General features: G+C 52.4%; 8 protein-coding genes across 8 annotated transcripts; 4 read left to right on the top strand and 4 right to left on the bottom strand.

Moving 5' to 3' along the window:
- Positions 1-1,329: 1,329 nt before the first annotated feature.
- A1O5_00647 (uncharacterized protein) lies at positions 1,330-2,625 on the top strand (the record flags this gene model as incomplete). Its single annotated transcript, XM_007741266.1, has 1 exon — positions 1,330-2,625. One exon carries the CDS (start codon positions 1,330-1,332, stop codon positions 2,623-2,625), a length of 1,296 nt encoding a protein of 431 aa, XP_007739456.1.
- A 105-nt stretch (positions 2,626-2,730) lies between these two features.
- On the bottom strand, positions 2,731-3,882 carry A1O5_00648 (uncharacterized protein; the record flags this gene model as incomplete). Its single annotated transcript, XM_007741267.1, has 1 exon — positions 2,731-3,882. One exon carries the CDS (start codon positions 3,880-3,882, stop codon positions 2,731-2,733), a length of 1,152 nt encoding a protein of 383 aa, XP_007739457.1.
- Positions 3,883-6,242: 2,360 nt separating this feature from the next.
- A1O5_00649 (uncharacterized protein) lies at positions 6,243-6,956 on the bottom strand (the record flags this gene model as incomplete). The annotated part of the gene is made up of 1 exon (XM_007741268.1): positions 6,243-6,956. One exon carries the CDS (start codon positions 6,954-6,956, stop codon positions 6,243-6,245), a length of 714 nt encoding a protein of 237 aa, XP_007739458.1.
- Positions 6,957-8,087: 1,131 nt separating this feature from the next.
- On the top strand, positions 8,088-9,046 carry A1O5_00650 (carboxymethylenebutenolidase; the record flags this gene model as incomplete). The annotated part of the gene is made up of 3 exons (XM_007741269.1): positions 8,088-8,148; positions 8,214-8,297; positions 8,376-9,046. The coding sequence occupies 3 exons, from the start codon at positions 8,088-8,090 to the stop codon at positions 9,044-9,046; spliced, it is 816 nt and encodes a 271-aa protein (XP_007739459.1).
- Positions 9,047-9,155: 109 nt separating this feature from the next.
- On the bottom strand, positions 9,156-10,511 carry A1O5_00651 (acyl-CoA dehydrogenase; the record flags this gene model as incomplete). The annotated part of the gene is made up of 1 exon (XM_007741270.1): positions 9,156-10,511. One exon carries the CDS (start codon positions 10,509-10,511, stop codon positions 9,156-9,158), a length of 1,356 nt encoding a protein of 451 aa, XP_007739460.1.
- A 2,480-nt stretch (positions 10,512-12,991) lies between these two features.
- A1O5_00652 (uncharacterized protein) lies at positions 12,992-14,427 on the top strand (the record flags this gene model as incomplete). Its single annotated transcript, XM_007741271.1, has 2 exons — positions 12,992-14,326; positions 14,395-14,427. 2 exons carry the CDS (start codon positions 12,992-12,994, stop codon positions 14,425-14,427), a joined length of 1,368 nt encoding a protein of 455 aa, XP_007739461.1.
- An 8,408-nt stretch (positions 14,428-22,835) lies between these two features.
- Positions 22,836-23,597, top strand: A1O5_00653 (uncharacterized protein; the record flags this gene model as incomplete). The annotated part of the gene is made up of 1 exon (XM_007741272.1): positions 22,836-23,597. One exon carries the CDS (start codon positions 22,836-22,838, stop codon positions 23,595-23,597), a length of 762 nt encoding a protein of 253 aa, XP_007739462.1.
- A 584-nt stretch (positions 23,598-24,181) lies between these two features.
- A1O5_00654 (uncharacterized protein) lies at positions 24,182-26,026 on the bottom strand (the record flags this gene model as incomplete). The annotated part of the gene is made up of 1 exon (XM_007741273.1): positions 24,182-26,026. One exon carries the CDS (start codon positions 26,024-26,026, stop codon positions 24,182-24,184), a length of 1,845 nt encoding a protein of 614 aa, XP_007739463.1.
- Between the last annotated feature and the right edge of the window lie 800 nt (positions 26,027-26,826).

Raw genomic sequence — 26,826 nt, forward strand, 5'->3', positions numbered from 1 at the left:
ATTAGATAGTTCTCTAAGTCCTTCGAACAATTATTATTAAAGATAAAAAGATATTATTATTATAATTATTTTATATAAAAATTAATAAATAATAGTTATTAAAACTTATTATAATAACTACTTTAAATAAAAGTATTATTAATCTTATTAATTAAGAGAATACGAACTAAATATTATAGATCTATATCGACTTATATAGCGAAGAGAAAATAGATTTAAAATATAATAATAATAACTCTTAGAATAGAATCTTAACGCGAAGAGTAAACTCTCTCTTCTCTCGCGTTACTTAGTTAGTTAAGATAGAGTGATTATTAAAGCGAAATATTAAGAGCGTCTTCGATATTCTTATATAAACCGAGTAGATCTATTATATCTATTAGTGGTGTTTTAGTTCGTATTCTAAACCTAATAAGAGAGGAGAATCTACTTTCGTTGTGAGCTTCTTCTCATAGTACTGTAGACCTACTCTCTAAGTAATGATAGAGTTAGATAATTCTTAAGTGTACTATATATTGTCGGACGAGGTCGTTCTATAAGATGGGAGAGGGAGAAATATAATAAGGCGAGGTGGCTATACTGTACTGAGCTAATAAAGCGGTGGTAGGTAGAGATTTATTAGGTTACATGTTAAATCTAAATAGGCTGGCAGAGAAGGGGGTGCGGAACAGTTTACAGTGCTAACAGAGTGTCATTCATTACAGTTTTAAGTAGAGCATCATGAATTCCATGGCTTTTTGGCGCTGTCTACCTAATTTCTAAGTGTTTTATTAGTCCTGTCCTGTTCCTCGATGCTGCCGCTGTGCTAGGTGTTCGTAGCCCTAGTCGCTGCCTCTCTGGGTGGTGTTGGTGGTGGTGTTGTCAGTATCATCTAGAAACGCGTTCTCGATTCCCGATCTGCTGGATAGGTCTCTGTGCGTTGTTGCACGTGCACGCCGAACCCTGAAGTGCTCTATTACAATATAAACTATTTATTATCTTTAAGCTCTACTTAAATTTAGAAGTTAAGATACTCTAAAATAATCGAAATTATTAGATTCTTTACTGTGCGCTTTCTAATCGAATCTATAGCGTAAATAATTCGAGAATTAGAATTGATATATATTAATTACTAATAATTAATCTCCCGTAGAGCTAAAAAGAAAAATAATCGTATCGTCGCCGGGGGCTGATCCACGGCAAGGCTGGAAGGATAGGACATGGTAAAGAAAAGGGGGCCTGCGAATCGTGAAGCCAGCAGCACTACCATTTGTTTTCTTCCCTTCTAGTTGTTGCTCTGTCCGTCGTCTATCGACTTATTTGGCATTAAATAGCCGCGACTTTGCGATAATGACGTCGAGCTCGACGGCCTCGTTCACCGCCGGTCTGGCAAGCGGAGATTGTGCCCCCAAAGGCGTCAACGGATCGTCTCCTTCCAGAGTGCCAAGGAGGCTGTGCTCGCTTTCACAGCCGCCGTCACTGTCTGCGTTCAAGACACTGTGCTCTCAGTCGACCAGCCGCGAGACCTATCCCCACGGGTCGGCCATCGTATCCAACATCCCCATCTACGATCTCCCCACAGATGCGGCGGCAGCTGACCCGGGTTTCATCGACGAGCTGCAAGACGAATGGCACCACATCCTCCTCTCTGGGCCCGGCGTCGTGGTCCTCCGCAACTTCACGCCAGACACGGCGCTGCTTGAGCAGGTCAACACCGTCTTCTCCGACATTATCGCCGCTGAAGAATCCGCCGCCGCCGCTGAGGGGCCACACAACAAAGGCGACCACTTTGCCGCGAGCGGGACCAATGCGCGGATCTGGAACTCGTTCCAGAAACACGCCGAACGGGACCCGTCGTCCTTCGTGCGGTACTACTCCAACCCGTACCTGGCCGCCGTGTGCGCCGCGTGGCTGGGCGCCGCGTACCAGATCACCGCGCAGGTGAACCTCGTGCGGCCCGGGGGGAAACCCCAGGTCAGCCACCGCGACTACCACCTGGGGTTCCAGACGGCCGAGTCCTGTGCGTTGTACCCGCGCGCGACGCAGGTCGCGACCCAGTTCCTCACGCTGCAAGGGGCAGTGGCGCACTCGGACATGCCGCTGGCCAGCGGGCCCACGCGCTTCCTGCCCTTCTCTCAGCAGTTCGAGCAGGGCTTCATGGCGTACCGGCTGCGCGAGTTCCAGGCCTTCTTTGACGAGAACTGGGTGAGCTGCGAGCTGAAGATGGGGGATGCCGTCTTCTTCAACCCCGCCCTGTTCCACGCCGCCGGCGAGAATCGCACAACCCATGTCCAGCGGTCCGCGAACCTGTTGCAGATCAGCAGCGCGTTTGGCAAGACCATGGAAAGCATCGACACCCTGGCCATCATATCCAAGTGTTGGGCCGAAGTGACGAAAATGTACGACACCGCCGATACCGACGACGCAGGGACGCAGCTGGGCACCAGGAAGAGAGTCCAGGCGATTCTGAGCGCGATGGGCAATGGGTATCCGTTCCCCACAAACCTCGATCGCCGACCGCCAGCGCCCGGCGGAATGGCACCTGAGAGTGAAATTGACATTCTTCAAAAAGGGCTGATGGGAGGTTGGGATGTTGCTGAGGTGGTCGCGGCCATAACAGCGATCCGAACAGACTCGATGCCATAGAAAACAAAACGAAATAAAATAGAAGAACAAGAAATCATAATATTCATCGTTGTAATCATTTCATGGCCGGAGAATTCTAATTTTCGGCATCCTCTACCACTCAGACTACCAGAGGAGAACAGGCTTGATCGCGCTCCCGTCCTCCATGCCGTGCAATGCCTGCAACGCATCCTTCGCCGGGAAATGCTTGACGATCTTCTCGATGGGGAACTTGCCATCGCGCCACCACTGGATCATGACGGGAATCCAGGCCTGGCCCGTGGTGTTGCCCAGGTAATGGCATTCGAACGACTTGTTGCCGCCAAAGAACTCCTGCAGGGGGATGGTGATTTGGGTCCCGGCCCTGGGGGCGCCGAGCTGGATGAATCTGCCATGGCGGCCTAGGGCCTTGATGCACTCCTGGATGACGGGGACGGCGGCCGTGGTTTCGATGACGATCGAGATGCGTTGGCCCTCGACGAGCTTCTGGACGTCCTCCGCCAGGCTGCCGCCGCTGGGGCTTTCTTTCGAGGTATCGAGGACCTTTGTGGCGCCGAGTTGTTTCGCGGTTTCGAGGCGATGTGCGACCCGGTCGACGGCGATGATCTCTTTACATCCCGCAATCTTGGCCGCCATCACTGCGCCCAGCCCGACTGCGCCGATACCCGCCACCAGCACAATATCGTGAGGCTTGGCGGATGCGCCGTTGATGATTGCCCCCGATCCTGTCATCAAGCCGCATCCCAGAGGCGCCAGCAACTTCAAGTCATCGTTGCTTTTGACGAGGTCTTTGACATTGACCACGCTTCCCTCTGCGACAATGCTCGTCGCGGCGAAGCTTGACTGACCGAAGAACTTGGCCGGAACTTCTTCGCCTGCAGTGGTCTCAAAGATTCCTGGTTCGCCAAAGATGTTGAGAAGCTGCCACGACGCACAGTACGGCTGCTGCTGCATATTGCAGAGGTCGCAGTTGGAGCAATAGTTGTATGACAGCAAGACCGGGTCTCCGACTTTGGCAACAGTCACTCCTGGCCCAACCTCCTCGACCACACCTGCACCTTCATGGCCCAACACTTTCGGGAACTTCATTCCCACAAGCCGTCCTGGAATTGCGGCGACGACGATGTCTGAATGACATATTCCCGTTGCGACCATCCGAATTTTCAGCTCATGTTCTTTGGGGCCCCGTGATACTTTGATATTTTCGAACCTCCAGTCCGGAGCCAGAGTGGTGGGCTCACACGGATAGGAGACCAGTGCTGGAATTTCGGTTGCCATTTTTCTGCGGTATAGAGGTGATGGACAGTCAGGGATTTCGGCAGCCGCTTTGAAATCTTGTTCACCAAGCCTTCAATTTATGTTGTGAACCGAGTCATGTTTGCTTACTCGGGCGCGCGACTCCCCTCCAGGGAGCAGTCCCAAGAATCTTCGCTGACAGGCTGCAGCCGCCGCATCAACTTGACCTCGGTAGATATTCCCCTGGCCTTGACATATTGGTTTAGGGTACCATACGAGGCAGAAGTAACAGAAGGGCGGCCCAACTCTTGCACAAGTGTTGTGCGCTGCATTCCCGCTGTCAGATCAGAAGCCTGGACGACGCCGAAGGACTCAGTTGATAGTTGCATCAATGGTTGTCAGCAAGTACGGAGTTGGTAGTTGCCTTTCCCGGGAATGCTCTTCCCCGCGTTGTGATCCGTTCAATACGATTGCGGAGCGAGGTAGTGCTTTTTGGCGTACGAACGCACACGCACAAGATGTCAGAGTCTTCCATCATTCAGCTCCTTGGACAAGGTATCGCTATTCGTGGATTCCCCTTGCAGCTCTACGACCTGTCGCTTGGCAGCATCTTTTCGCAGTGAATAGGTCTTCCGTCGGTTTGACACCGCCTCGATCGAAGCGCTTGCGTCGGCATTGACAAGGAAGCTGTCGAGCACGCCAATGGCCAAAGTGGGTAGGATATTGCCGGTTCAGACCGTCCTCCAGGTGGGTCAGCGCAAGATTCTGGGGTGGCCTTGGGTGGCTTACGACCGACTAGCCCCCATTTTCCGTATGCGAAACCCTGTGTCAGCAGGAAAATCTGACTCTTTCGCACTGCACTGGTCCTGGACTGCGCTTCATTTTGTGATTAGTCCTGCATCGACGGCCTGATTCTCAGCTCTCGCTAGGCTGGAGAGCAGGGAAGCGCTGGCCAAAGCCTAAGGAAGCTGGCAATTTTTGATTTGCCCGGCACAACAGAAGTACATGGCAATCCAGGTGCAGAAATAGCTGAGGTCTGGATCAGTTGTAACCTGCAACATGGGGCGACCCGTGACAATGCGTCTCTCGGACATCCACCTCTTACTTCCTACTCTTCTATTCGTCGTCAAATGAACATTTGCGAGCCAATCTGTACCGATAGGAGGACGAGCACTACTGACTTCTGCAGGTTGAATATCGAAGTCGTCCAGGAGGATAGGCGGTGCCAGCTGTAAAGGTCGAACACCGGACGCCCAACTTCAGATGTTAGACAAAGGTTCGAACCCCGAGCGCCAGGCCCCCGACGGTGGCTGATAGAGCTTTCTCGTTTTGCTGAGAGGGGCAGTGGGTTTAGAACGGGCCGAATGGGATCAGATGGAGGTACAAAGGTGAGGAGTGACGCGTGGGGCGGTCTTTTCGTGCCTGCAAACTTCGTCAGCTTGGATGGAACATGAAGGACGGAGGGCGACTTGACAATGCTTGCGATTCGCAGAGACGCATGTTCTCCGTTGATGGAAGTGGGAGGCCTGTCGCTGCTTGCGAGTGCACGGAGACCTGAGGACAGTGAGGCAGTTGAATGTGAAAGTCGCATCGTCCATAATGGTGTCAAACAAGGTACAGTGCTCTTCTCCAAAGCTTTGCACAAGGCAAAGAACAGTGATGAAAAGGACAAAGATGGATTGTTAGAGGGACAAAAATTGCGCTCGCGGAAGACTCAAGAGTGTTTCCGGCACAGTCACCAACTCCAATGTGCAATGGAATGATATCTGTGCAACAACTTGAATGCTTGGGCTCAAGATGTTCGAACAAGGTAAGTATGAAGGAAGAAAAAAAAGGAGAAAGAGAAGGAGGAGAAAGTTGGGAAAGGGAGGAGATATTTATACCATGGCAGATGGATGCAGGTTGATCTGGACTTGGCGGCGTTTCTGATCTGATCTGATCTGTCTGTCACTGTGATCACTTCACATGAAACTCATCGCCAAGGGACAATGATCAGGAAGCGGCTGATCTGTCACTCTGTCGCTCTGTGATCAGGTGAAGCTGAAGCGGGGAGTCATCCGACAATGAGATGGGAAGATGTACACAAGGCTGGTGGCGCCTCCCATTGGCCAGGTCCAATTTCACTTCAGCCTTGTCTGATGCTTCGATCTCCATGAGCACTTGATTCAATTCACTGGGCAGCAACTACAGCACACTTTTGACTGGTTGCCCGACAATGAACCCCTCTCGTACAGGTGGTTGAACATGTAGTTCATTGTCTCAATCATTGCTATGGACACGATGTGGTGTTCGCCACAACCTGGGATCTTTCATAGCGTACAAATAGACCAATCCCATGCTATGCCAATGATATGCCAATGCGGTGCCGTCGCTGCAGTCACAGTCATAGCCCTCGACTTCCCTTACAAGGATGTATCATACTCCTGGTGGAAGGTTTCCAACATGTCCTCGATATCCTCAACCTCTCCAAGGTTGTCTGCCGCGAGAATATCGTCGATAGTCGCGAGGCGTGCCAGCAATATCGGCGTAGTGACACCATACATCAAGACTTCTCCCCACCGAAGAACATCCTCGCATTGGTATTGTTGGTCCCGGACGAAACAGAACGCTTCTTCAAACATCACCCTCAACCCACGTAGTCCTGCAAGGCGGTTGCGGCCGAAATAGTCCGTCTTTTCCACTTCCAAGCGGCGCTCGGCGAGTTCGCGATCCACGGTTGTAATGCGGACATATTTGCCGATCATCCTGCGCTGCTTGCGTGCTGTTCCGCCCCGAAGGCCGCGCTTGCGGATGTCCGGGTTGTCTTCCCAGAGCTCAGACAACTCATGCTGGATTCTAGCTTCGTGTTGGTCGATGGTGGTATGGGCGGTGCGGATGAGGTCGGCGAGAGTATAAAGACGGTCGAGGTGCTCATGGATGGCGCCGAAGTTGATGAACAAGGCGGGGTCGAGTTTGATATCAGCTACGGAAACGAATGTGGTTTGTGCTAAGAATTCCGACGATGGTGGTTCGTACTGTTCGATCCCTGAGGGAAAATCTGCAAATATCAGGAGATGTCGACGGCCATGAAGAACAGTCCTACCGTAGTCTTCATCCTCAACCTTCGGGACCGCCATGTCTGTCTCCATTGAAGCTGTGTTGTCAAATGGACAGATTCACGGAGGTGAAAGTTCGATTGAGAGTCGAGTGAAGAGAACCAACAGTGATTTCGGTGGTGCAGCAGAATTTTGCGGTTGAGCCATGGAGTTCACATCTTCACACGCGAGGCTGGCAAGCTGTGATGTCCCTCCGCAGGGTTCGGCAGAGTATCGCTTCCATCCTCGTTTCCCCAGAAAATTTCGATGAAGAGCGTGGACCATCGACCAAGTCCATTGCATGCCCAACACTGCTTTTCAAGATCAACAATTCCATCTTGAAATCCGCTGACCTTCATACCGAGCGAGCCTTCCGAACTCGCGTCATAAGCTGACCCAGAGACACGTCTGGTCCCGACAAAAGCGTGAGCGTCGACCGTCCCGCAAACATTGCAGCAGGTCGCTCCGACACGGTGTGAGGAGGTATTCTCTCCGAGCTTGTACCTTCATTCGAAGACTCCTCAATATCCTCGAAGCTGGAAATCCGTTTGATAGGTGATACCTGACGTGTGGACTCGAGCACGGCCTTGGAGACAAGATGCCGTCTGGATATAGGGACATAGACAACCTACGAGTTCCATCAACCCATCACACGGAATTGGATTTTTCTCGAGAAAAAAACAAAGCTGCGTTACCGCGTTGAGCAGGATTCCTGTTGTGGAAGTGGGCGCACAGTGATCTTGGGTGCGCAAGGTGACAATCTCTGCCCCAATTCGCTGATTTCTGTACCTGTGTATGAAGTTCCAGATCTCAATTATACAAGCCCCAAGTTCAAAGAGGGGTGAAACATTGGGGGTGGTTGTGGGGGGGGGGGGGGGGGAGCCATGCTGAGAGCCAGTGACCGAGGGCGAATAAGGAGCAGGGCGCTTTGTCATACATCCAGCGACGAAAACTGTAAGGGATTGATTGCCGGCGAAATGTGGATTTCTTTTGACCTCACGCCACCATTATGTACATAGACCCCACATGTTCAATCTGCATGTCTATATTACCCCTCCATTTCAACCGATTTTCTTTTTATTTTACTTCACAGTCAACCCCAAACGTCGTAACGACCCCTGAGCGGCTTTCAAATAAATAAATCCGGACATTTGGACTGAAAGAACCAGCACGATGCTCATCGAAGAATCGTACAAAGATGTGCCGACCAAGGCGGCGGGAGAGGGTTCAATGCGTATGGCTTCCGCCACCTTACACAGCTCGGATGTGAACTCAGGCTGAGCGATGAAAATGCAAAAGGAATCTATATCTTCCATCCCACTATCCCTGGCTACCCAGGTGCCAAGTTTCCCGGTGTCGTTGTGTTCTCGGAAATCTACCAAGGTAAAGCTTTGTCAAACATCCTACACACACCAGACTCTTCATCAAGAACCCGGTAGAGACTGAACAATTTTGCTCCAGTGACCGGTCCAGTTTGCCGCTTTGCCCGCCAAATCGCCGGCCAAGGCTACATTGTCGCTGCACCCTCGTCCTACCACGAATTCACTGGTCCCGAGCCGCTGGCCTACGACGTGCCCGGCACCGATGCGGGGAACCAGTGGAAAATCACCAAGAAACTCGCCGCGTACGACGAGGACGCGGATCTGGCCGTCTCGTTGTTGTTGGGGTTGAAAACGTGCAATGGCAAGGTCGGGGCTACGGGGATGTGTCTCGGAGGCCACCTCGCGTATCGATGCGCATTGGATCAGAGGGTCAAGGCCGCCGTGTGTTTCTTCGCCACGGATATCCACAGTCATAGCCTAGGGGAGGGTAAGAATGACGATTCCCTGAAGAGGGCGGGCGACATTAAAGGGGAATTGATCATGATCTTCGGAAAGAGCGACAACCATGTCCCGCCCGAGGGTCGGGATTTGATCAGAAAGACGCTGCACGAGAAGGGCGTCGAGTTTTCGTTCTACGAGGTCTTTGGAGCGCAGCATGCCTTTATCAGGGACGAGTTGAGTAAAGGAAGGTACGATCCAGCGGTCACCAAGGTGTGTTTTGAGATGTTGCTGGAGCTCTTTGGGCGGAGGTTGAAGATCGATCTGGGTGAGCCGAGCGGGGAGAAGCTCGTCATCGAGGACGTATGTTGAACAGAAAAAAAAAAAAATAAAGCATGGCATTCCCCTTTGCAGAGAAACTAAGACGTCAATAGTGGCATAGATTTCCTAGAGCCTAGAGAAGACAGCATTTGCCAACCATTCACAATTTCGCCTCAGGTTTCTTGTCATCTTCTCCTGTCGACTTATACCCAAATAGATACGCGGCGACCTTCCGGATCTGCACTTCTTCGCTACCTTCGGTGATCCGATACCTTCTGAAGTGTCTCCAGATATGTTCAAAGGGGTAGTGTCGCGAGTATCCAACGCCGCCGTGGATCTGGATCGCTCGATCCGCAGACTCGCAGCACAGACGGTTGGCGTAGTAGTTGCACATGCCAATCTTATGGCCCAGTTGCTTCTCGATGGCAATCCACGGTGCGGTGCCGTTGGCTTTGCATGCCGCTGTGACTTGGTCCATTTCCACGGCGGTGCGGAGGATCAACAGTCTCAGCATCTCGGCCTGGGTAGAGAGCTCCACAAGCGGCCACTGAATGGCTTGGTTTGCCGAGAGAGGTTTCCCAAAGACGGTCCGTTTCTTCGCGTACTCGACGCTGCGGTCGATGCAGTACCGTGCTGCACCGCAGCTGGAGGCCGCCTGTCGAATACGATTTTCGTGTGTGAATGTCTGCGCAATGGCCAGGCCGTTGTCCACCGGCCCAAGGATAGCGGAGGCAGGAACTCGAACTTTGTCGAAGAGCACTGTTGCGTGGTCGGTCGGCATGTTGAGGGTCCATTCGTATGAAGCGACAGTCAATCCTGGCGTCTCTCGGGGAACGATGAAAGCAGTGATGCCCTTTGGAGATCCGTTCTTACCCGAGGTTCGCGCGAAGACCAGACAGTGCGTGGCGGCGTGCATGCCAGTCTGCCATTTCTTGTTGCCATTGATCTCATAACCAGGCTCGCCGTTGGGCATGGTGATCGGTTTCGCCGTGGTGTCCATATGGGTTGCGTCGGAGCCGTGATAGATCTCCGTCAAGCCAAATGTGGATCTAAACTCACCCTTGATGCTGGCGGGGATGTACTTGTTCTGCTGCTCCTTTGTGCCGTAGTGGTGCATCATGATGATAAACGGATTGTTGCCGACGACGCTGTGTTCGTTCTGCAGGTCATTGGCCAGACTCACGCCGCCTCCATAGACCGGGTGGGACGACAGATGGTACCGAATGGCGCACATGTACAGGTTCTGCTGCTCACTGCCAGCACCGCCAAACTGCTTTGGGAAACCGAACCTATAAAACCCAGCTTCGTCGGCCAGTTTGCGTGCTTCGCGGAGGAGATTCTCCCACTCGTGAGTAGGGAGGCCTTGGTTGTCCCATTGCGTCCGGGAAGATTCGCGACGATGGTCGAAGAAGCGGTTGTTGTCGTCCTTGTGCTGGAGTGGGAGAATCTTGTCCTTGATGAAAGTGTCGATGCGGGAGATGTAGTTTTGAAGGTCGGTGGGAAGCTCGAAATTCATTGTGGCTACTAGGTCGTAACAAACCAATTAAGCAAGAAGAAACTGGAGGGAAACTGGAGATTGGCCTTCTCAGGAGATTCTACTTCCACCCCATTTATCTGTGGTAGAGCTATATTTCTGTCGCCGTGGTTGTGTCGGCTTGTCGATGCGGAGTAAGGCGAGGCTGATCTGGGGAATCGTTATCCTCGGATGAAGGATCCTCGGTTCACTTGGGTAGCCTGATCTCTGTCTGATGCGCCAGATCCCCAGTATTGGTATTTATGCCTTGCCGTAGTCGCGATCCTGTGAAGCACGAAGATGGATGATGCATTCTGCTAGTCCCTACTCGGCTTGGTATGCCACCGAGGTACGGAATTCCGAGTACTCGTTCTGGACCCCTGGACCCCTAAACATAGTGCCTTTTTTTCAGCTGAGTCACATCGCAAGGAAAGCCCCCGTGCTGGCCCTGCTCAGCCCTGGTCTGATTTTCCAACGGTCTGGAGATCAGATGCCATTGATCCCTGACTGGCGGCGCTCAAAATCGCGACCGTTGCCTGCTGCCGTAATTGTTGTCCTATCTTCATGTATATGGTTTTCAGAATCTCTGTCGACTTGGAAGGTCCGGAAGCACCACCTAAATCTATGTTGTCGGCCACAAAAAGAAGGAGAGAGAAATGAACCCTAGTACGAGGTACATTCTCTGAGAAATTGGCTTGCTGTTAATTGTCGCCTAGCACAAAGACTGGATCTCAGGTCAATCCGGGTGGAAGCATGGACGACCTTGTAATAAGCAGTTGAACGACCAAGAGCGGTTATGAAATTCCCCTTTTCTGATAAGACTGGCTTGTGGTGATGTCGCAGACAAGGATTGTCTACAAATCTGAGCTTACGCACATCAACATTCCTTTTTTTTTATCAGACGGACATCTCAATGGACGCTTGCACATCAAACCTGGGTTTTTAATTCGTGCGGCGAGATCACTTGGGAGATGACTGGCGTGATGCAAAAACCACCTACCTACAGTACATACGTGGGAGACACTACAGCAAGATAACAGATCCGCCGCCCGATGAGTGGACGGATGATGACTCCAAAACTGAGTTCTCGTAGCGAGATGCGGATGCAAGCACATGTTCTGTCCCACACGGCCACGTTGGGATCCCAAAGATGCTGAGTGGCTTCAAGGCGTGATCGGTTTTCAGGCGCGTTTCTCTTAACTCTGGCGAAGGAGAACCAGGCAATTGCTGCCCCTGTTCGAAAGGCCACCAGGGTTAGTTGTACCATGGCAAGTTTGTTTCGGATCTTTGCCGCATACTGCCCGGGACGCGAAAGGTGCAAGTGTCCCAATCTCGTTTACAAAGTAGACTCACCAAGACGAGAATGTCGGTATGAGGCCATATCATTGGTCTCAGCAGGAGCGGCGGCACTGTTCTCTATGCGACGCCGATTTACGAGTATGCGCCTCTCTGACGGTTCTCCGCGAATGATGAGAATGCTAAAACCAAAAGATCTCGTCGATCACCCACGCAGATAGGCGAATATTTTTTGAGGCTGGCGCACCTTATCGCGAGTACAGTGCAGGACCAGCTTCCAGTATGGAGAACATATGTAGGTTCTCCAAATATGCCAGCTCCAAGATATCAGCAAAAGCCATGCCGAACTGAGTCAGGAGGCTGAGTATTCAATCACGTCCCCATGTACCTCGTAAGCAAAAGGGAAAGCCGAGACTTGAAGCATAAAGAAAAACGAGGCTCAATCTCGGGATGCAAGCCACGGAGCGCCAAGCTCGAATAGTTGCGCCACACTAAGCCGTTTTAGGCCTATCCCTTCTCCTTTTTTTCAACTGCGACTCGCTTTGCTCACTCCAAACCCGGAACAACGCAAAGCTGATTCCGTGGCTTGATCACGAAATTTCTGGACCAAACACCCCACAGCCATGGCGCGACTTTCACTGGTCTTAGAATTCAGCCCCTTTTGAGAACGATGACCGGGGTACTCCAACGCGTGTCCTCCTTGAACTGCCAAACAAAGAATGGCGGCTATCGTCGAAGGCAGCGATCATCAATGTCACTGGCGTGTAGGACCCGCCGGAAAAGCCTCATGCGTCTTCCAGCCATGTGGCGCTGATCCCTAACAAGGGAGAATCCTGGCGACCTGTCAGATCATTCGATGATGGTCTGAACTACTCGGGTAGGCTTTGCAGTGCTGCCAGTAGTCGCGGGAGGCAGATGTACTTCGTTCACACGCTGGTCTAGCCTGCGGAGTACGCCCAACGTTCTGAGGCGGGGGGAGGCATCTACTCTACCTGCAGACCTCTCCTCCTCTTCCTTCCTTTCCTTTGGTAAACCGTCATTGCGTTGTCGACTGGCACGCGTCCGCTCGTTCTTCATATCAGCCGCTCTTTCCTTGAGCTGTTGCTCAATGCAACATGCTGCCATTCTTTTATTTTCTTTTGTTTTCTAATGTGGCTTTAGGTTCATTGGGAAAATGGGGCGGTTTCATGCCATGGAAGAAGAATTTGTTGGAACGCGACGTTGAACCGACCTGCTCTTGTACTGATCCAATCGCCGCTGAGTGGGCAACAAACAAATTCTTTGCGGATGCTGCGACTTCTGCTGCGACCCCGGCTGGTTATTATCAAGCATTCAACAATGGACAAGCGTGGATTTCAGGAGATGGGTTTATTGGACACACGACAATTGATGAGTACGACAGCAGTATCTGTGCGGCCATTTGCGATGGCATTGATGAATGTTCCTCATTCGAGATCTACTTTGAGAAGGAAATTGGTGGTCCAGCTCCAGCAATCAAGTGTTCGTTTTGGGCTGGAGCAATTGCTGCCAGTGGTTCTAGCAGCACAAATGCCGTGATCGCCGGTTGTAATGGCTACACTAACAGCACCCTCACAACTCCCAAAGGGTTTGATATTCCGGTGTTCATGGCGGGCGCGGCAATTCATCCACCACCGACTCCTGGAGCATTCCTCGGCTCGAAGATCTTTAATGGACCATTCGACACGTCGAATTGCGCGGAGGCGTGCAGCTCAATCGGCTGCAAATTCTTCAACACCTACATTGTCTCTAAGAATGGTGTGAACCAGGGCCAATATTGCGACATGTACGCCCAGCCATTCGGACCAGAATGGGCAACAGAAACCGGAAGATCGGATGGGAAGACAAATTTTACTATCTCTCATAGCTTTGCCTGCGGTGCGACCGAAGAAAAACGCGGTGAGAGTCTGTCTAGCGGCGAACCCGGCGCTCCACCGGCCACAACACCGGCCAGCGGCAATGGCAAGGGAGGTTCCTGGGAAGAGCGGCATCCTTGGCACGGAAGTAGCCCTTATGCGGGCAACAGTGCCAGCAGTGCCAGCCAAAGTACACGGTCAAGTTCCTCGACTTGGAAGCGCGGAGATCAGACGTCTCAAGCAGGTCCTGCGCACTCGACAATTGTTGCTTCGCCGACCGGCAAGGGCCAGAAACCTGCAACTGGCTCTTCGACTAACAAACCCGACGGCCACTCAGGAAGTTCAGACCCTGTTGATGCAACCAGCGTGAATCCATCCTCAGTCGCTCCAACCTCGACTGGTCTAGGGGATGCTGGCACGAGCCACAGAGGTGGACAGCCGACCAATTCGAGACCAGGGCGGCCCGGTCGTCCCAGTAGCTCAGTGGGCAACCCCGTCAAAGATCACCCTGGAAGCAGCCCTAATGGCTCTGGGACTCCAGCTTCTTCTACTTCAGAGACCCCGCAAAATCCTGGCTCCTCCGCATGGGGTGACTGGGATAACTGGAGTATTACTACTCTCTCAACCCCAGGTGCAACCTCCTTGCCAGTAGATGCAACATCTCAAGGAACAAGTAGCAGCTCGACATCTAATGTTGATAGTGTTGACCCTACCAGAACTTCGACTCCCTCGACGACCAAGTCAGGTAGTACCTCTCATTTTCTCCCGCCCAGGTCGACTGCTGCCTCTCATTCAGGACGAGGGGGGTTTGGCGGATCTCAGTCCCACGCACAAGATTCCATTTGGCTCGATTGGACATCTTCTAAACCGTCGATCGTTTCCCCAACGACTTCGACCTTCACTACCCATTCAGTTGCTGCTGCAAGCACCAAGTCAACCACGAAGATCAGCTCTGCTCCTAGTGGCCGGCCAGGCCGGCCGGGTCAGCCAACTCGACCTCCAGTCGGCCGTCCACAGACAACGCCAAATAGAGCGAATGGTGGCTCTAGTGATTGGGCAGATTGGGGAGCGTCAATAGGCCAAAGTTCTTCGGACGCCATCACTACGACGACGGCGGCCCCATCGAAGCCGGTCGAAGCTACAACGATCAGATCTACATCTGCCCATGCCTCTAGTCCTAGTAGACAATCTATCACTCGGCCGACGCGCCCCGGGGGATGGCCGCAGCCATCACATACTCTGTCTCAGCCCACATCTAGCGCTTTGCCGGTAGATGCTCTTACAACAACCTCCTCTGGATCCACGACACCTTCGAGTCCGAAGGAGTCGAGGTCTTCCGGCTTCCCTTGGCCGTCACACAGTGGAGCGGAGGCAGTTTGGCTTGATTGGTCGTCGTCATTGACTTCAAGTTCTCTCGTGGTTGATGGAACCACAACCACTGTTCTCTCGACAGTTAGAACAACAACGAAGGATGCAAGGCCGAGTGTCTCTGCCTGGCCTTCGCACAGTGGCACAGAGAAAATATGGCTAGACTGGACCACATCGTCTACCTCGAGCTCCCTCTCCGTCGGTGCGCTCACTACAACATCTTCTCCATTAACTACGTCCACAACGAAAGGCTCGAGACCGACCGGCTCTGCCTGGCCTTCCCGTAATGGAACAGAGCAGATCTGGCTGGATTGGACCTCTACATCTTCAACTTTGAGCTCCCTGCCCGTTGTTGCAGCGACAACAACCTCGAACCTTCCGACGACTACTTCCACAGCTTTCTCGAGGCTGAGCGGCTCTGCCTGGCCTTCAGAGAATGGAACAGAGCGTATCTGGCTTGACTGGACTACTAGTTCGTCCACGTCCAGCTCCCTCTTCGTCGCTGCCGCCACAACAAGCTCAACCCTCTCGACGTCCACTTCTCCAACGTTCTCGAAGCCGAGCAGCTCTGCCTGGCCTTCAGAGAATGGAACGGAGCGAACGTGGCTGGATTGGCTTACTGCTTCTTCTACTTCCAGCACTTCCAGCTCTTTGTTTGTTGATGCTGTTACAACGAGCTCATCTATTCCCACAACCTCTTCAAATGGGTTTAGGCCTACCGGCTCTACCTGGCCCTGGCCTTCAGAGAATGGCAGTGCATGGGAGGATTGGAGTCGGACGACTTCGCACACGTCAACTGTCCTCTCTGTTGCCGATGCTACAACTTCAACCCTTCCTACAACCACATCCGCGACAAGCTCTAAGGCGGCTCACTCTTTGTGGCCATCTGAAAATGGCAGTGTATGGGAAGACTGGGGTAGGACAACTTCATCTAAATCAACTATTCTCTCTGTTGCCGACACTTCAACTTCGTCCCTCCCTACCACCACGTCTAAGGCAAGTTCAAGGGCTATTTACTCCACTTGGCCATCTGAGAACGGTAGTGCTTGGGAAGATTGGACTAGGACAATTTCATCGACGTCAAGTGCTCTCTCTGTTGCTGATATCACTACCAGTTCGTCCCTGAGCACAAGCACGGCCACAACAAGTTCTAGAGCGGGATATTTTGCTTGGCCGTCTGAAAATGGCAGTTCGTGGGAGGACTGGAGTAGAACAACTTCGGCTTCCTCCACCTCTAGTGTCGCCTTCGTTGATGCTGAAACCACAAGCTCTTCACTTCCCACTACTTCGACTCAGAGTACTAGATCCTTTGGCTCCAGCTGGCCATCGCACAGTGGCAATGACTCTTGGGAGGATTGGGCCGCAACTTCTACTTCTTCACGTCTGAGTGTTGATGCTCTGACTACTTCTACTTCCAGCCTCGCTACCACCACATCGACGATAAGCTCAAGATCCAGCTACACCTCGGCTCCGTCTTACAATGGGACATACAGTGGGAACGGAACATGGGAAGACTGGGCTAACTGGCTGAATCTGACTTCTGGGACTTCAACGTCTACGAAGCTGCCTGCTGATGCTTTGACTACGACCTCTAGCGTCGCGACGACTACCTCGACAACTTCAAAATTCGCTATTCCAACATCGCTCTACAGTGGAACGTATCCGAGCAACTTCAGTTGGGAGGACTGGGAGACAACAACATCTACGTCGTCGAAATTAGTTGACGCTTTGACGACTACATCTAGCTTAGCAAGCACAACTTCCACGAGGGCTTACTCGGGCTATCCTTCTCATAATGGGTCAATGAACGGCACCTGGGAGGATTGGGAGGCGACCTCCACGACCTCTCTCAGGTCGACTACTTCGTCCTTACTGTCGGTTGATGCCATGACTAGAACCACTTCAACGACGACAAGCTCTGTAGCGACAACCAGCTCTACTCGATCATATCCAGGCTATCCTTCTTACACCGGAACTGTTACCTGGGAAGATTGGAGTCCAACATCGACATCCGTAAAGTCGACGAGCGCTTCCCTCCTGCCGGTTGATGCCCTGACGACAACGAGTTCTGCATCCTCGACAACCTCCGTTTTCGCATACCCAGGTTATCCTTCTTACAATGGATCCATGAATGGCACTTGGGAAGATTGGAATCTGACGACAAAAGCCGCATCTTCGGTGTCATCTACAACCGCAACTACAACGAGTTCCGTGTTTGGATACCCGGGCTACCCATCATACAATGACTCGAACTCTGTCTGGCTGGATTGGAACCTGACGTCTGTCTCTACAACACAGAGCACTTCTGCCTTGCCGGTTGATGCTTTAACTACAAGCCTAACCACATCTTTGAGTACGACCACAACAAGCTCTAGCTTTGCATATCCTACGGCAGGCAACTGGACAGGTTACAACGAGAGCGCGTGGCTGGATTGGAATCTAACAACAACCAGAACAAGCACGTTGTATGTTGACGGTCGAACCACGACCACAGTTTCCACCAGCACTATAAGTCTGGTCCCAACAACTACCTCAGCCAGAGCGTATCCAACGGTTTCGTATACTGGCACAGGAAACTGGACAGAGTCAGAGTGGCTGGACTGGAACTTTACGTCAACCTCGTTCGCCTATCCTCGCACGACGACTTCTTCTCCAGCAATTACCACGACTACAACGACCTCGGAACTTCTAGTTGATGCAGCTACAGGATCAACCTCGACCTCAGCTTTTGCCACGATCCCTTCGCACAATATAACGGGTAATTGGTCGAGCTACAATGACTCGAATTCTGTCTGGTTGGATTGGACAACAACTACAAGCCTCAGGACTGTATCCACAACATCTAGCTCGCAAGTTGCCTATCCAACAATCCCGGCCTATAACGGAACTGGTAATTGGTCAGACTGGCTGTCGAATATCACCTACAGCTCGTCCGCAGCATTTATCAATCCGCGCACAACCACCTCTTCCTTGAGCACGTCCTCTGTCCTATCTGTGGCTGCTACTGCTCTGACGCCCACTTCTACTTCAACTTCCACAACCACCACGGCAATAGGATATCCGACTGTCCCGGTTTATAACGGTTCATACCCTTCGACTAATTGGACAGATTGGAACGGCACAATTCCCTGGAACATCACGTCGTCCAGCTTGGCTGCGTCGTCTACGACAACTTCAGTAGGTGGATATCCAACTGTTCCTGCGTATAATGGTTCATATCCTTCTACGAACTGGACAGATTGGAATGGTACTATCCCCTGGAATGTGACTACTTCGGCGACTACGTCTTCCTTGAGCACGTCCTCGGTCCTCTCCGTTGCCGCTACTGTTCTGACACCGACAACGTCCTCAACCACCTCATCCACGACCACTTCAGTTGCGGGATATCCGACTATTCCGGCCTATAATGGCACATATCCTTCGATGAACTGGACGGACTGGAACGGTACAATCCCCTGGAATATGACTTCTTCCATAACTTCGTCGGCTTCTCCTACAACCTCGGTAGCAAGTTATCCAACTACGACGTATAATGGATCATATCCCTCAATGAACTGGACTGACTGGAATGGCACAATTCCTTGGGATATCACTTCCTCCTCGAGGACATCTTCTACCTCCTCTGTCCTCTCTGTCGCTGCTGCAGTGACCAGCACTACCACTTTCGCCTCGACGACAACAACCTCGCAAGCTGGATATCCTACACTTCCAGCTTTCAATAGCTCTTACCCATCAACGAATTGGACAGACTGGAACGGCACAATTCCTTGGAACTTGAGTTATCCGCTGACTACGTCTTCCGCGCTCTCTGTTGCAGCCACTCAAGTTACTACTTCGTCCACCCCAGCTACGTCCACGACAACTGCAAGAGACGGATACCCAACAAATTGGACTGACTGGAATGGCACGATCCCATGGAACTTTAGCTCTTCGCTGACTACGACGTCCACAGTCTCTGGTCTGACGGTCGGCCCTACGCAGATGAGCACTACGTCGAGCACTACATCTCTGACCCCCTCTTCGACCACCACACGCTCGATGGATGGATATCCGACAACCTTACCCTATAATGGGTCTTATCCGTCGACAAATTGGACAGACTGGAATAGCACAATCCCTTGGAATTTCACTTCGCAGATCACTACGTCTTCTTCCACGACAAGCTCAGTGGTAGGCTTCCCAACGATCCCAGCCTACAATGGATCGTACGCGGGCACGAACTGGACTGATTGGAATGGTACAATTCCATGGAACGAGACTGACACCAGAAGTTTGACCACGTCATCGACGGCATCTCTGACTTCTACCACAACGTCAATACTTTATGTGTCACCCACGACCACGAGCTATACATCGACGTCCACTAGAGCCTGGCCAACAATGACGGCACCCGCTTACAACGAGACACTGTGGCTTGACTGGCTCAACAGCACGAACAGCACCGGCAACTGGACCCTGCCAACTAATTCCAGCCGTCCCCTTAACTTGACTGATCCATTGCCGACCACTAGTTCTGTGACAAGCACCTCTGCCTGGGCCGTGCCGACATTGGCATACAACGGAACCGGAAACTGGACGGACTGGTACAACTCCACAGGAAGCAATGAGACACGGCCATTCACCTTCTCTGCCACAACAAGCACCTCCCTGGTGTCGACGACACCCAGTCCAGTCGCCGTGACAACCACTTCCGCCACAACTTCCGTCTTGTTGACAAGAACCCCGTCCTCAGTGTTTCCAACAACGACCTCGGTTTGGGCTTACAACGACACCGGTAATCGGACGGACTGGGCCAGCAATAATACTGCTCCATTGAACTATACAATTCCCCATTCGAACTCGACGAACTCGACTGCTTGGAGTAGCAACTCAACGTACCCCGCTAGCAATTCATCTGAATGTGGTGCCACTCCCCCTTCGCAACTTCTGGAGAATCCATCATTCGAATGTTCCGGCACGGGTTGGAATCTGGATGAAGTGGACATTGTCTGGGGAGGTGTCTCGAGCTCTGCTACACCTTCCAAGCGTATACGTGATATTCTGTCCCCTGACGCTGCCTATGACGGCAAAGCATTCGCGCGATTTGAGCCCGCTGTCGAAGACGCCACTGCTACTTTGTCACAGACACTGGCCACTCCGGCCGCGAATGGATCCTACTGGTATTCTTTTGCCTACAGAGTTCCGGCTTCTGGGGTCACTCCAGATGGATGTACGTTGACAGTTTCGAACGATGAAGGAACTCTAGCAACTCTAGGTTCACTTTCGGTCGCGACTTCCTGGACTACTACCGGAAATGAATTCCAGATCACGTCCTCGGCGAGCACATTCTCTCTGGTCTTTAGCTGCGATGGTGCCGAGACCACCTCGCCCATTCTAGATGTCGACAATATCAGGATGGGCATGAGCAGCGGAAATTGGACTTCTGTGAATGGAACCGGTGGCGGGTATAGCAATAGCACTGGCCTTCCAACTTGGAGTGGTCAACCTCAAACCAACACGACATACGGGCAGCCTCCAGTCAACCTGACTACACCGGCCTACGGCAACAATTCGACGGATTATACTGGAGCAGCCAGCGGACCAGAAACTGGAAACGCATCCAGCAATGGCCCTGTCACCACATCCCCTGTGTCTTCTCCGGAAACGTCAACAACTTATGATCTCCGAGAGCCTGCACCTACATCCTCGCCCTCACCAACAGGACCAACGACATCGTCTCCGACGCCAACGACGACCGACCCAGCCGTAACGCCGGATTCAACGGATCCTACCACGACGCCGGGCTCCTTGGATGCGTCGACCACGTCTCCGGAAGCAGCTGCAGCTTCAGACATGAGCACATCGTCGACGTCGTCACCATCTCCGTCTCCCACGGTATTTGCACCGAGAGACAAGGTTAAGAGGCACCGATATCATCGGAACTCGTAAGGGGGTATGATGAAGCATTTGGATGTGGGGGGAACTAAGCATTTCCGGGAAAGGGGGGAAGTGACGAGGGAACCAGCAACAGATACCCCCCATAGTTATTTCTCTAGGTAGTTTCTTTCATGACTGTTTTCTTCACAGCCAAACTCCGCGTTTCCTAAGGCATCTTTCGCGATCTTCTTCGAGGGAATGAGCTTATTGATATCAGCAACCAGTCACCCCGGCTGCGGAAAGGGAGGTGGAAGAAGAAAGGGGGAGATGCGGCTTTTCCTTCCTAGACCAAAGGGTTTCTGGGACGGTTTTCTATTTTTCGCGTTATTGGATTCAGAGTTTTGTTGGCGTGGTATTTACTCGTAGTACTATATGTGGCGGCTTCCAGGTGCCGCAATTAGCTGGGCCAGATCTTCTCGATTGTTTCCTCCACCCTCCTTATTAGGCGGGCGGCATTATTCGATTCTAGACCTTCTCGCAGCCCAGGCCCTCTCCTCCGTACTTATAAACTTGTTGACTGCCCGCTTGTTTCAATCCGGGGCTGGTGGCCCTAGGAACATTTGGAAACATTTTGATGGAGCAATAATAACACGCACCTGCCCGTACGTCAAAACTCGGCATGTTCCCGCAGCTGGGCCGTTGATCGCAGGATCAGAATGGGAATTGGAAATCCTTCATTTCTTTTCTTCCTTCCCACCAGGCGTCCAGTTTCACGTGCGTGGATTTTGATAGGCAAAGAGAACCCCGGACCGACTGACCGACTGACCGACCGTCAAAGCCTGTCTGCTCCCTTCTCAAGAAATATTGATACAGAGACTTGGGCTCCATCCAGAGTGTTTCTCAACTAGGGACTCGCATCGTGCCCAACGGAGATGCTCTCATTCATGTGGGTGGTATGTTTTATTTTCTGTGATGAATTTCCACCCCGGCGTCAGCCTCGTCCCCTGTCTTGACATGAAGACTTGCCAATCAGGGGCTAGCTAGGCCGCCCAGGTGGATCTGCCATTCAGGGGACGCAACAGGGACACAACCCCAATTGGGAAGCGACGCCTCGTCCAGGGCGGACAACAAGGCTGGTGAGCACCAGGCTGGTGATGCTTTTCCCCTGGAAATTGGCCCAGGTGGTCACCAAACCCACGTCCGGCCGACCCGCCAAAGCCTACGCAATCTTATCCGAGGACTTCCATTACATACTGCACCTCGTAGTGCCATCATCCTTTTTATTTACATACATCCCCGTCCTCTGTCCGCACAGGGCCAAAAAATGGGCTTCGATTTGATTCGACTCCGCGAGAACGCTTCAGCCGGGGGTAGTCCGCCCTCCTCCCCTGCGTCCTGGTAAGGCTGTCTGTCTATCTGTCAGCAGAGGAGGCATTGTATCACTCCCTAGCTGGTCTTGCTTCCGAAACCTCTGTCAAATTTCCATGGCACTGACAATCGGTAACTCCACGAGCAGGCATTTCATTTCCACCACCGTGATGGAATGGCTGGCCCTAAGGGACGAAAAGGGCAGATCCCTTTTTTTCTTTCCCCTTTTCGTTGCGCGCCACTTAGAAAACGAGCAATCCATGGACGCGGCTGCTGCATTTTCCGGCAGAAGGCTTGCACGGTGAGTGCGTACGCGAAGGACCGAGTGTCAGAGTACTCGGTATATCTTCTATATATTGAACACTGCCCTCTTCAATTGTGTTCCCTGTCTGTCCCGTCTCTCATTCTTTCAATTGGCATTCCGTCGTTTCTCGATAGAATCGCACTTTTTCTCGTCGATTGTTGTCCGACCATAGTCACTCTTTACCTTGCTCAGTTTTCAACTCACCCCAGCCATTCTTTACAGTAAACCCACCATCGTCCAATTCCCGAATCTCTGCACACAATGAAGTTCTTCAGCACTATCCTCACAGTTTCGGCATTTGCAGGTGTCACCTTCGCGAGCCCCCAGCGAGGAGGCTTTGCACGACCATCGCCACCACCTCACACGATTGAGTCGAAGACCGACGACCACTCGACTACCAGCTCTCCAACACCGGGATATTCCTCGTCGAGCCCAGCGTATTCCGCCGGACATGGCTCTTCCACCAGCTCGGCGCCCGTTGCAGCGAGCACCACCGCCTACCCAACCACCACCACCACGACATTCAAGGTGGTGACCACCACTACCTCCGTCGCGCCTCTCGGAACCGTGACCTGCCTCAGCACCGCCGCGGCGACCAACGTGGTCAATGGCTTCGCCTCCCTGCTGACAGCGTACAGCAACGCGACGGCCGAGTCTCTCCTCGCCTCCGACTTCACCGACACGTCCGACTCGATCAACTTCTTGGCCGGCAATCCCTTGGGCAGCACGACGTTTCCCAGTAAGCTGGCATTCGAGCTGGGTCAGGGCAGCCAACCTGCGATCGGGTTCCAGGTGCTGAACATCGACGCCATCACTTGCAAGGTCATCGCGTTCCGCTGGGAGGCCATCCTCGGCTCCAGCAGCCCCGTCAAGGGCATCAACATCCTCTACACCGAGAACCCCACCCAGACCGACGACGGCTGGCAGATCCAGAGCGTCTTCTCCGAGTTCAACTCGGGCACGTGGACCATCGAGATTGGCGGAACCTGCGTCCCGCCTTCTCAGGCCGGTGCCTCCCGCTGAGCAAAGAAAACATACATACCCCCCTCCCCGCCCGCTAAGTCCTCCCCACACAAGACAACGGCTGAGCTGCGAAAAGAGTACCTCTCTACCTCTTGGATAGGAGAAATAGATGCAACTGACTGGCTGACCGACTGGCTGGTGCCGTCGAGTGCGGGAGAGAGATGTTGGTGGTTGTGCGCGTTCCACATATTCTGAAATATATATATGTATGTACACATGCGGTGACATGTATACTATCACACATTAATATCACCGGTGTTATCACTTCGTCCCTCTTCTTTTGGTTCTCGGAACGGGTAGTACTATTATTGACAAAGGGTTCATCTCTACCTCCGGCTTCGGCTTCGTCTTCGTCACTGCTTGACTAGCCTTGCCTGGCGTGGCAAGTCCTGCATAAGCCGAGTCGATAACGTGTCATGTCTACAGTATGCTTGAGTATGGCATTGGTCTAATCAAGTCGATTCTCTACTTTCTACCATTACATGAGGCCTATGCTCATCAAGGAGGGTATTTCCTCCGTCTTCTCCGTCCGCAACTCTGTCCCACAAACAACATGAAATTAGCCATATTCCACGCTCTATTACTCAACAGTCTTTGCTCCAGTACAATTGTGCCATTCGAGGCAACGTGTCAAAACTCGAAAAGTTTCCGTCCGTACTGACCCAGTCACTGGTGTTGCCACTCAAGTATTTCCCCGCCGCCGCAGAGAAGAAACTCGTCACATACACATCTATGAGCGTGGAATCTGATGTGTTAGCTCCGACGCTGACGTTTGCTTGCACATAATGTGGGGCAGAAGAGTAGCCCTGGTTGGTGTGGATGATGTTGTCTCCATCGGTGCCGAGGTCGTCTTTCGTCACGTATCCTGGTGTTTTTATTAAAGTGGTTGCATTGACTGGAAGCGGGGCTCTTTTGTAGACTTTGTCCGTCTGCATGTTCGATAGCAGGTTCTTCGCCGAGGACCAGGGGGCGGTCATGCGTAACCAATAGTTCGTGTAAGGGTTCGTTTGATATGCATTATCGATCGTAAAGGGCCCCTTCAGCAGGTCGTAGCGGAACCCGCCCGTGTTGGTAAGGATAATGCGTGACATGTTGGCCCGGTTCGGTGCGACCACTATGGCGGGGAAGACGACGTTTGTCAGGTAGTTGAACAGACTCTGATTCGAGCTGATGGGAAAGCGATCGAGGTAGTAGTTGTCTGGACAGCAACCGAGTTTGTTGGTCAATTGTGGGAGGCTGTCCACAGCCGTGGTGATGTTCTTGCTAATTGTGACGCCCAAGCTGGTGTTAAATGTCTGCTCGTTAGTGCTGGTGTGGAATTCAAAACTATATCGGTTGAAGTCCAGATATTGCCTCGAGTAAGACAAGGTGGAGTTTGGATTTGGCTTAACCCCAGGAACGTTGGAGGGTTTCTGGGTGATTCTGGTGGCATTGCCCATGGGCGACTTGGCTTTGGTGACACGACTGGGCAAGCCGTTGACAGAAACCCACCCCACCGTCTCACAATATCTTCCAGAAGCGATGCCCACAGCCGAGGCATCAAAGACGACGGCGTCGCGGACATGTCGATGGCCTCCAAAGATCTGAATTGGGGTCGTGGGATGGTGCTCACGAATAGCGGCGTAGACAAGACCCCATTCCGTAGAGTTCCGAAGAGTGATATGTCCGGCTACCAGAAACATATCGATATCAGTCCTCTTGACCTGTTGCTGGAACCAAGATTGTTTGACAGCGTCACCGACCGGAGTCACGATTGTTGCGTTGCTGTTACCCGTGAAATTGAAAATGAAGGCAAAGGACATGATCCGGATACCCATCTTTGTCTCCCAATATGCGTATCGGTTGGAGAAGGGCGTAGGACTTCCCGTGAGATTGAACTCGACGTTGGAGGTGATGTAACGACCGCCCCAATGCGGAGCAAAGTTGCGATATGTGTCATTGGCAATCTCGGTCGTATAGAGCTCATGATTTCCAATGGACAACAAATCGTACGGCAGCTTTTTGAAGACGGGTAGTGTGAGCTTTCCATTCGGCGTTGTCGCGTCTCCGAACCCGGTTCCGTCATGCAAATCGCCCGAGTCGATGAGCAGGAGGTCAACACCCAGAACATCCGCCTTGGCCTTCATCTTTTGCACAAAGTCAGCAAAGTCGCCATAGTCGGCACTGTAATTGTCGTCCAGCAAATGGCCCGCAAGCCAGCCATGGGTATCTGTGGTGTGGAGGAAATTGATCTGGCCCCAATGCAGGTCTTTGATCTGTTGCGGCGGGGTAGGAAGAGCTGCTGGTTGGATCCGTTTCGCGAGGTCATGTTTTCTCATCAAGCCATGGTCGACGTAGCCTCCAAGGACCGGAGATGTCCAATCATGGTCATCGCACGAGGAAGAAGGCCCAAGAAAAGTAGCGAGTGCAAATAGCGAAGTGAGTAACATGGCGGACCGTTTGGGACAGCTCGGATGACTTCCAAAGAACGAGCGACAATGGCTACACGACGACGGAAGAATCCAGCTTGAGTGCGAGGCAAGAGAGAGACGGGCAGCCGGGGCCTTATCAAGCAGTCGTAGAAACTGAGCAGGAGTTGCAGAGCGGCACCAGCTTCTTCCTTCTAGATCCCCAGGGCGGTTGCACAGGCGAGTAAGCCATCGGAGGTGCTACTGCAGGTATCCGCAGCATAGGCCTGCCCGATGCGGAGGAGGAGCAACGGGAGAGCATGTCACTGTGCATGTCGAACTCAGAAGGACGGATGAGGATGTGAGAGATTCACAGCTGGCCAGGCTGAAGGAAGGCAATGATGATCGAGACCTGCAGTTGTTACTCGTCAGTGGCTGAACCGGACGAAGATGGAGCTTGCTAACGCCCCCAAAGCGACTTGGTCAATAGCTTGACCTCGGGGTAAACCTTGTAAGGGAGCAAGGCGTCGTTCTAGCTTCTTGGATGGCGGCTGGGCACACGACACAGCACGCAGGATGGAAGGACGGACCAGAGCACGAGGGGGAATCAATTGGAGACGATCGGCGAGAGTCAGAACAAGGGCAGAAGTTGGTTGCAACCGCCAAGGAAAAGTCAGCGCCACGTGACAAGCCGCTAGTCGGTCATCACGTGACTTTCTATTTTGTGGTCCCGTGAAGACCTCGCTAAGCTATCCGAGGACTAGCCTCGAGGTTTCTCTCTTAACTACCGGGTACCCGGTACTTGTACTTGTAGACACCAAGTACAAGTACGAGTACCCAGT

This window comes from Cladophialophora psammophila, assembly GCF_000585535.1.
Source record: "Cladophialophora psammophila CBS 110553 chromosome Unknown aczJe-supercont1.1, whole genome shotgun sequence".
Lineage (NCBI taxonomy): Eukaryota > Fungi > Ascomycota > Eurotiomycetes > Chaetothyriales > Herpotrichiellaceae > Cladophialophora > Cladophialophora psammophila.